This window comes from Papaver somniferum, chromosome 3 (genome assembly GCF_003573695.1).
Source record: "Papaver somniferum cultivar HN1 chromosome 3, ASM357369v1, whole genome shotgun sequence".
NCBI lineage: Eukaryota > Viridiplantae > Streptophyta > Magnoliopsida > Ranunculales > Papaveraceae > Papaver > Papaver somniferum.
Window position 1 is genome coordinate 6,557,489 of NC_039360.1, and position 10,725 is coordinate 6,568,213.

Consider the following 10,725-nt stretch of genomic DNA (forward strand, 5'->3'; position numbering starts at 1 on the left):
TCATAATTGAAAAAATCCATTATTTCCATAAACAGGAAAAAGTTGTTTTGAAAATTTATTATAATCGATTATTTTTTCCAAGAAACTCAAATTCAATTTTTTCTTCATATTTTCTCTAAACTATCAAGAGAGAGACAAAAAAACAACACAGGACTAAAAAAATATCATAGATCATTGTTCTTTCCTCTCCTTTTTGAGATCATCATTCTAAGATAATCAATTATTTGAAAATAGTGTTCGGAAAAATTTATTTTGAAATGATTATATCAAAATCATTTATCAATTTATGATTATCTATAATCATAAATAGATAATCATAAATTTTACCAAACAAGGCCGAAGTGTTTGTGTCGACTGAGAAGAAGTTTCTTCTGTAGAAAGACCAAAAATTTTGTTTAAAAACGTTGTTTAAAAGGTGGAGGGCTATTTTAGGTAGAAGGTATTTTTTTTTCCTGGGTGAAATATCCAAAATTGATAAATAAACAATATTTTTCTGATTTATGTCCATATAAACAGTTTCAAAATCTACGTGTCTCTTTCACCCAGGAATTATTGATTTTGGTCTTTTTAACCAATTTTGTGAATTTGAACGATATTAAAAATTAACGAACATCAAAATCCTTGCCGTTACGGCACGGATTAAGGCCTAGTAAGATGATATATGTCACATTCCTAGAGGCTGGGATAATCTAATCTTTTCATGACACATAGACGCCGTTTATCCACATCCCATGGATGAGGGATTAGAATTCGTAGCCCCCGATTAAACGAGGCAAAATGACCTTCTTTGCTAAGTTGTAGCTTTAACTCGTTAAGTGATGTGCAAAGGCTAAAGATACAGAAGTTCGGTAATCATTATCAATACAAGAGCCCAATTGTTGGGCTTAACCGTGAATAAGTCAAAGCAGCAAAATCTCTTTAAAACCCTTTAATGACCCCGTTGGCGAAGTCGCACCGCATCATTAAATGAAGTCATTCACATGGTCGGCATGGGAGTTAGGAAAGAATATATTAAAATGAAATACGTGTTACACGCCCAATGGGAGTTTGGGCTTTATCTGATACAAGAAATGTTGGTGTTATATCCATCCATATTTCTGTTGTATCGTGCTGTGTTGGATCTGCAGCTTTGTCCGCTCCTCGGTTGGCTAAGGCATCAGCCGTTTGATTGCCTTCTCGATATATATATGGGTTATGAGGACATTCAGAATGCGCCTCAGAAATTTGTGGATGTCTGCTAGGAGATGAAACAAATGCCATGGGAATGCCGAGTCAGTCGAAGGTGGAAGTGTTAGCCAGTTGACAAGAATTTTTGAATCCATTTCCAAGTGTAAATGACTCGGCTCTGCATTTGTATTATTTCCTTTAGCCCAAAGTAACATGCCTTTGTTTCAGCCACGATTGCGACGGTGATGCCAAGAGGAATTGTCGACGAGATGATGTGATTACCCCATTGATTCCTTAAAATGTATCCTGCCCCTGCAAACCCCGGTTTGCCTGAGACTCCTTGTGTCTCTCCGTCAGTGTTTAGTTTTAACCACGGTGCCTGAGGTGGTTGCCAGTTGACTGAAATGGTGTGGTAAACTTTTGTGTTGCAGCTTTTAAGAACCGGTGACTGCCCAATGATTACCGAAGGTGTGCGGGTGGAATATGCAAACTGGAATTCCCGGAACAAGTTGAGAATAGTATAAGATGGTTGTTGGTTACCACCTGATCCAAAAACAAGTTGATTCCTTGATAGCCAAATACCCCATAAAGTGAAACAGAGAAGTGAAGTGTTCTTCCTTTGAGCAGAAGATGTCATCAGATTATTATGAAGGGAAGAATTGTTATTTTAATCTTAACTGCCTGGACACCCCCTTTATCCATTTCTCGGGTTCCTTTAGTAGTTTTGGGTCGGCCTTATCTCAAGACCAAGTCGAGAAGATATACTCGATCTCATTTCTTTATCTTCTTCTTATCTTCTTCTTTCTTCTTTTCTTTCTCTCTTTCTCTGTTCCCCGTACTCGTGTTTCTGAGAGAGATTTGTGAGTTTTTAGTGAGATTTGATCGATAAGAATTAACTGATGAAGATGTATAGATGATGGAGGAGTCGAGGTTGTTGTTGATGAAGAAGAAAAGATGATTCAGAGAACCGATTCGGGGTTTTCTGTGAATATGAATTGGGGTTTCAAATTGGTGATGATTAAGATGAGTTTGAAGATGGGTTCATTCTTAATTGGGTTCGGTAGAAGTTGTGGGGTTGTTCTGAAGTTGGGAGCCAAGAAATACGAATGTGCCAGGGTTATTTGTTTCCCACAAAAGGTTTGAAAAGATGGGATTTAGATTATTGTGGGGAATGTTTGTTGGAACACTGCTGTTGGTCGGTGACGTGGGCTGACGAAAAGGGTTGGTGCGTGCATGCATGCAAATTGTGAGGTTGACTGGTGTCGGTCACTTTTCCATGTGTCACCCATTGAGGCCTCCAAGTAGATGTTGTGGCAGTAAAACCCATGTCTCCGGTCAGCATGTCAGCTGAAATTCTGGAACCAGAACTTGATGTGATAGATGAAGCAGGGGTCTTACCTAATAGTGCATCCATTGACCCCACCTTAATAGTATCGGACCGAGCCAAACGAGCTGGAGTTGAGTTAGTTACGGCAGTGAATGGTTGTGGTGGAGCATGGTCTGGTTGTGGTTGCGTTGGTGATGAAAAACTGGGACCTGCAAAACCAACCGTAAGAACATGCGGTTGAAGATGAGTTGTATGTGGACGGGGTGGTGGTTCTTGTGGGAGTTCAGTCGGTCCATCGGGAAGTTTCTTCCTGATGTATTAGTGGCTCAAGGGGTGTGGTGGAAGGTTTATGGCGGCTTTCATCTTCATGTTCCAACTATGCTTTGGTAGAGGTGGTGGTGTACCCCAAGGGATAGGATTTCTTGGTCTGGCCGGGCATTTAGATGTTATATGACCTGCAAATCCACAAAGAAAACATAAAGTTGGAAGATACTCGTAAGCCAACTGTACCCACGTCTTCCCTTCAATTGGTAGCATATAACCTGGTGTAAACGGCTTAGCTGTATCAATTGTGAGTTTCACTCTAGGTATTGGACCATATAAGTCAAAAGCCGAAGCAGAGCCAGCGGAGCGAAGAAGGTCAGAAATTCTTTGTTCATCATTGAAGCATCTAGGAAGATTCAAAAGTTGAGTCCAAAAGAGCGCTTTTTTGAATGCTTTCCCCGGATGAGTTTGATAGAATTGCCAGTCTTCAACTTTAATAGTGCACTTGTACACTTGTACCTTTCCGGTCTTTATCTCCGACCTTCAGGCCGGCTTAATTCTTATTCAAGACTTGGATGTGAATACTCAAAAATATGACTTCTACAAGGTTCACCAAATGTGAAAATCTTATGGGCATGCAAAAAAAAAAAAAAAAACCTTAATTCCCTTTGGTTCATGTGAAAGATAGGTCCTGCTTAGTAGGAGCTCAGCGAATCGAGTCTCAGGTCACGAGTTTGGAGATTTTATAAAATATTTCTGTTATGTAAATACTCATATCTTTGTTGTGGGAATGGGTCGGTCTGCTCATGGAAATAGGCTCGGTGGCTACGTTGCCAGGGGCACGACGGGTCTATGCCAAGTTGCAAAAAAGAAAAAGAAAAAAGGGTCCTGTCTAGTAATGTGCAATTTTGTTTTGTTCAGACTTAACTTATACACTGTTTAGCTCAAACCTGCATAATACAAAACAAAAATTTGCAGAATAAGGAAAGAAAAATTCAAGAGATCAAATCTACCGTCTTGGTTATAATAAATTTATACTGCAAACTGAATTATGTAATTGCGATAAGAAATGAAAATCATTTTATTTTATTTTGCCAGGAAAGGAATTTATTAAAAATTTAAAAGGGATTACAACCGTTCTCCTGTAATATGGCATTTTTGACAATGTTTAGCAGTTAAATCTGCATTAGAGATAAAGCCCCTACTAGCATGTTCAAATTTAACAAATGCAAACGGGTTTGCCAGAATGAGTCAATCATCTAATTTGGTTTTTATTATTGAGAAGATACTCCATCACATTCTTTGCATCATTCCTGAGACAAAGATATTTGTGACCAGGTATGCGCATGGTTGGTGACTCTAGTCATTTTTCTTTTCTTTTTATTGAACCATTGTCGTTCGTCTAAAACAACAACCAAGCCAAACCATAAACACCAGAAATTTGAGGCGTAGGCACTCGGATCATAACTAAAGCGTAATAAATAAGACTAGGATTAATATCGTTAATAGCACCTAACAGATGCAACATTAACATTTCTAGTGTTGTATACATTTTTAAAACCAACAAAAATAAAAAAAAACTCATGAATATAGTGAAACTGAAAGTAGTAGTTTTTTGTTTCTTGCGAATTAGTAATTCATCAAGAAAACTAACTTATGGAGTTAGTAACCCTTAATATAGAAATGAGTAGAGTCATTTAATGTGGAACGAGAGTACTAGATTTATCTACTAATAAACATGGTTAACACAAGATGGGGATTAGAATCCCAATTTAAGGTATATCTAAAATGTTTTGCCTCCTTAGCTAAAATGTTTGCCACATTGTTTGGCGATCTAGGAATAAAGGAAAAACCCAGAAAATTTAGAAGATTGATTTTGCCAGGTAATGGAAGATTGATTCCCATTAAAATAGTCCAAAAGATTCCTACAATCTCCTTCAATGCGAAAGTTATTGAGATTTTGCTCCTTAGCTCATTTAGAAGCCTATAACGATTTTATTGCTTCTTCTTCTTCCGAAGATGTTGTTGTGCAAGGTCCTGCTTCTTCTTCTTCCGAAGATGTTGTTGTGCAAGGTCCTTCCCTTCCCTGTTCGAACTCACCTGTAATATCTCCTAGAGCACATTTCATATAATAATAGGTGAAAATTCTTAAGTTTCTCTTCTGGATAAACGGAGTTGACCTGGTAAATCAATCTGTCCACTTCCATTTCCACCACATTTGCCATGTTTCTAGTTAGCAATTCTCCGAATTATTCGCGAATCGGTACGTTTCACGAACTATACGCGTCCGGACCAAACTGCGAACCTAAGACGCGTATAATGTGGACTTCCCGACTTATTCGTCGAACTATTCGGATTCGCGAACAATTCGTCTAACTAATACAGCGTGATTTGACTCCGTCTGTGTTGACTCACCAGGACTTTGGCTGTAACCGAGTTGACACAGTCAATTCCCACGCTTGCTAAATGTGATGAAAAAACCATTCAGGTTCGAATCCCCCTAGTGATTCGAACCTGAATGGTCGTTCTTCGAATACCAGCAATCAAACCACTGTTCCAGAGCTTTGTTTTTGGTAGAAGCTTTATCTATTTTGTAGATAAGCATATAAACCGCTTGGTTTTTCCACCCCTTCCCATCCAAATCACTTTAAAATGTGTTCTCCCACCTTAATTCCAAGAATATAATCTTTCAGAATGATAAGTACTTGTCAATTTACTATATATATGAGGACGAATTTTCGATCCCCAATTCATATTTCTAAAACGATTTATACACGTACGGATGCCGTACTGAACTACTGCCGAACTACATTACGTTGACCGCATAGTTGACCGGATTTGATTTTTATAAATCCGAATAATACACGTATGTTTCATGTTTCGTACGTTTTTCGTACCCCGAATTGCTGACTAGACTCTCAACTGCTCGAAATCCTGATCAAGATTATTAGTTTCACTCAGACTGAATTCAAAGTTGACCCAGTAAATCTATCGGTCCACTTCCAGTTCCACCACATTTGCCATGTCTCAACCGCTTGAAATTCTGATCAAGATTATTAGTTTCACTCAGACTGAAGTCAAAGTTGAAAATTGTTAGTCTAATAGTCAAAGTGAAGAGCACATTTCTCCATTTCCACTTCCACCGCTTTTGCCATGTCTCCAACGGCTTAAAATTCTGATCAAAATTATTGGTTTCACTCTGACTGAAGTCAAAGTAGAAAATATTTAGTCTACAACGGGAATATCGAAGTTCTCATTCATAAATCTTAACCGTTTACGTGATAATCTGATAGAAATGGAGAGACCATATTCGCCCGAGCGTATAGCAAATCAGCAGTTAACAACTAGCAGTAACCTTTTTCCCCAAAATACATGTTCATTCTCCTAGACTCCTCATTTGCTTGTTCAGATTCTTACTAGTAGGATAGTTTTTCTTCCATCGAAGCAAAGTAAGGTTTAGATCTTCAGTTTTGAGTGAAAATTGTTGAATTCTATCTGCGTGATTAGGTCACACTAATTAAGAATGGAAAGAGGAGACTCATCAATTTCTACAGCTTCTGAAGAAGATTGGATCAGCAACTTGCCGGATTCTCTAATCCATCACATCCTATCTTTCCTGAGCGACACCACGTATTCCGTTCAGACTTGTGTTTTGTCTAAAAGATGGCGATATATCTGGACTTCTCTGCCGGTGCTGAAATTCAGTGACAAATTTAATGATTCAGATGATGAAGACGATGATTATGCTGATCGGGAAGACATGAACCACTATATGAAATTTGTCGACAAGGTACTGAGTCTCCGTGACGACAACTCTGATATACAAATGTTTCATTTTGAATTTTCTCCATCTTATTACTGGCCTGATGAGAAATCAGAAAGATTTGTAAATAGATGTATGGCCGCTGCGGCCAGCCATAATGTTCAGGAATCATGCATTAAGATTAAACTTCACTGCGATTTTGAGTTTCTTCGTTTGATAAGTACTTGTAAATCGTTGACGAAACTGGAGCTGGAATTGTCTGGTTATGACGATGGTGATTATAACAACTGCTTCGTCATTCGCATACCTCGTGAAATAAGTTTCCCTAGGCTCGAATCGTTGTGTATGAACCTTGAATTTTTTCCATTTGAAGACGAGGAATCGACGAATAACTTCTTTTCGAGTTTTCCTAATCTAGAGTCGTTGGTGATAGTTTTTCGGGGTTGGAGCAGTGGATTTCGTGATATGAATCTTACAATTTCTTTGCCTAAACTCAAGTATTTCAGCTTCAAGGTTGAGGATCAGGGTTATGAAATCAATAGTGTGATTAAACTGTATGCACCAAGTCTGTCATCCTTCATTTTTGAAAGTGACATGGTAACAAGTTTCATTGTAGAGAATCTTCCATCTCTAGTCACTGCTGATATTAAGATATGCGCTGCGACGAGAGGTGAAGAAAAAGAATTTTATGCCCAACGCATGATGGGACTTTTGGGAGGGATTCATTCTGTGAAAGTCTTGACTTTAAATTTTTCTTTCCTCAAGGTATGGCCTTTAACCTTCTTCGCTTGTTTAGTTGATGTTTTCTACTTTTTAACAGTAATTTTCATTAGACAAACCATTTTGATTTTATTCCCGGTGTTCCACCATCTGCAATTATGCCTATGTTAGGTGTTGTTGTGATTTCATATGCATGTGTTTGAAACCCATATGAAATGTAATGAAGTCTTTTGATTAACGAATCAACGTAGGACAAAAATAAGGCAAAAATAAATAAAAAATAAAGCTATATTGGAATCTAAACTGAATGCACTGTTGTTGCCTTGGCACGGTTTTGTCAATCGTAGTGTCTGATTTTGTTGATGAGGATGCTTGATTAGAATCCATATTCCATGTCATTGCAACTTCTGCTAGTGTAGTTTTGCAAAACAAAATATAGAGGCCATCGCTAATCTATGTTGCAAACCTCAAAAATTGGCTAGAAGTAACCAATACTTTTTAGGCCTTCGCTATGTTGGTTTTTACTGGATGTTAAGGATGCGTGATATATAACTAAGGCATTGGTAATAAATGAATGAGATATTCATATTCTAGACACGGATGCTTAAAGCTAGGCATTTGCAGCACCCACCACCATAGGATACATATTTCTTTATTTTTTGTAACAAATTATCGTTTTCTTGTTTCTTGAAATGTAAATATAACCTGGGTGATATTTCACTTATTTATTTTATGTACCAAGAATTTAGGTTGAGCTCCTGATCCACTAGCACTCAGCCGCCTGAATTTTCTTAATTTTCAGAATTTGGAGCTCCGGACCTGCCTTTTGAGAGACTGCCTGCGTTGGGTATTCTATATACTTAAGAGTTCTCCTAATATAGAATCTGTTTCCCTGCGGATATCACAGGTTTTAACCTAATTTATTTGTCATTACTTCTATTTATACATGTCACTCAAAGTAACTCATTTTTAAGTCAAGATAAGGGCCTTGCTTTAACGTTTGGTGACGTTCAATTTCCAGCATCGTGACGAGCCCCCATTGGATGAATATCGTAAAGTGGTATTTATCGTGCACTTCATAAGGATTTTTCGTAATTATCGAACTCTAGATCTGAGAGCTATAAAGTTTGTTTAGTTTTAATACCATATCTGGTTATTATCTAGGTAAAATTTAATCCAGAGAACATAGGAGGAGACTACTTGGATGCAGAGTCATCTTTGTCGTGCATGATATGTCACCTAAAGTTTGTGGAGATTAATGATCTTTGTGGATGTGCTGATGAACTGAAGTTTTTAGAGATATTGTTGAAGCATGCCACTGTCTTGGAGAAAGTGGTACTTGCCAGTAATTCAACTGAACAAGACTTCCAACAGAAGAAACGGATGGCGAAATTTAGTGAGATGCTGCTAAAAGTTCCTACAGCCTCAAAGAAAATCCTTATCTTGTTAAAATCCTGAGTAAGTTTACTTTTTGATATCAATTTCATTTTTCTTTTTTTTTCATACACTATCTAATCAAAATATCTCGAGAAGCATGCCTCTTTTCTATTGCGAGTTGATAGATAATGAATATTAGATTGACCTTCAATCTTTTTTTCCTGTTAGACTACTATTGTCTTTGCCCTGAGAAATTTTATTGAGGACTTCATATACATAGTCTAATTTTCCAGCCACTCTTTGCAGGTGCTGTCGGATGGTCTATGAATTTGCAGAATAGTAGAAGTGCTTAAGAAGTGCCTCCTCATGGTACACACAGGACTGGAAGTCATCTAGCTAGTACTAGTAGATGATTGTAGTTCGGACCTTCCATGTGAAAGATAGGTCCTACCTGGCAATGGGTAATTTTGTTTGTTCAGACTTGTGAGTTGTGACTATCTTAACTTGCGATTTCTCAACAGGATACATGACGTCCAGAGATCAAATCTGCATGGTGGAATAAAACAAAAGTTTTGCACAGTAGAAAGAAATGAAAATGCAGGAGATCAACACAAATCTACCATTTTCATTTCAAATTTACCTAATAAATGGAAATCGGCCAGGAGTTGAATAACGCTTGTTGTACACTTGTACGTGATGATACTTTGCCAAAATCATCGTCCTTTACCTTCAACCTTAAGTTGGATGAATAAATTTTAACAAACGGTAGAAAATTAAGTTCCTGTAAATTTGAGTTTACTAAACCCCCAAGTACAAGTACAGTGATAAAGTCATGAGGTAATAATATTAGTCATCAGGTGATAATACTGTAGACCTGAGTTCAAAACTAGTGAGCCAATTCTTTATCAGAAAAAAAAATGCAGAGATTTTCTTCCATATTTGTGGCATAATTTAAATCTATAGGATCATCACTTGTGAGATTTTACACACGTCTAGAAAGGAAAGCAGGAACTCGGATCATCACTTGTTGGACAGTTGAACTTGTCATGTTGAAATGCTTGAGCAAAACATGTGTGCATGATCTTTAGACAGGGCTAACCTTGATCGAGCCTTGAGTCAACTTCTTACTGGTGTTGGGGATTGCACGTCCTTAACTATTTTAAGTGGTGTTTTTAGGAACTTATATTCCTAGGAACGATTATTAATAATAATTTGAAAAAGTTGATACAGTGCAAAAATGTATTTTGCATGAATTAGGTATTAAAACTCAGTTTATTATCAATAAATAGTACACTGATTCATCCATGGGTATTTTTATTTCATTTATGTTGACATAAAGTGATTTTTCAGATTATAGATTATTTTTTTTTTGAAATTTTCAAGTTAGGAAAATATTTATATAGTAGTTGAGAAAATAGTGAAGTAGTAAACATTATATTATGTTTATAATCTCCCAAAGGCCAAGGAATAAAATTTTGCAAAGTAGTAGCAAAGAACCCAACACAAAGTTGTACTTGTCCCTGCAATGATCTAAAGAGTCCCAAAAACAGAAAATTTTCTTTCTTTTGATGCATATAATATTGTTCTGATTCCACCCCACTAAGGCAACTAACATTCCAAGCAAAAAGTCATCTACTGTGTTTGATATACATGAATGTTTGTTTGTTCATTTTACCATCCTTTGATAGTTGTTACTGTTACTGATACTTCAGGCGGAGCCGGCTTGAAGCATCGGTGTACAGTTGAACACTCAGCCCAGCTGTCTCCAAAACCTAAATTTTGCAAAAAAAAAAATAAAAATATGGGACTTACAAGCCACATATTAGAAGTTAAAATTTTAAGTAGGCATATCCAAGAAGTTAGAAATCTTTTGGACCATAGTTTCGGCTTCTCAGGTTGCGCATGCATATCGACCGTACTAATTTGAATGCTGTAGCATGGCAGATGAAGGAGGAGACTGGAGAGGGACACATGAACAACCATCTAACATCCAAAACGAGATTTCCTAGTCAATCTTGAGCTAACTTTCCATGTAATAACGCCCCTACTTCTACCAAACAATTTAATGCTTGATAAAGTGACTTTCCAGCGTCAATGGAAGTTTGTA

The 10,725-nt window shown here is 37.3% G+C and overlaps 1 protein-coding gene across 1 annotated transcript; it reads left to right on the top strand.

The window, feature by feature from the left end:
• The first annotated feature begins 6,122 nt into the window (after positions 1–6,122).
• Positions 6,123–9,196, top strand: LOC113355228 (F-box/LRR-repeat protein At3g26922-like). The gene is made up of 5 exons (XM_026598049.1): positions 6,123–7,286; positions 8,044–8,148; positions 8,263–8,301; positions 8,406–8,699; positions 8,925–9,196. The coding sequence occupies exons 1-4, from the start codon at positions 6,282–6,284 to the stop codon at positions 8,697–8,699; spliced, it is 1,443 nt and encodes a 480-aa protein (XP_026453834.1). The 5' UTR covers positions 6,123–6,281; the 3' UTR covers positions 8,925–9,196.
• Positions 9,197–10,725: the final 1,529 nt, after the last annotated feature.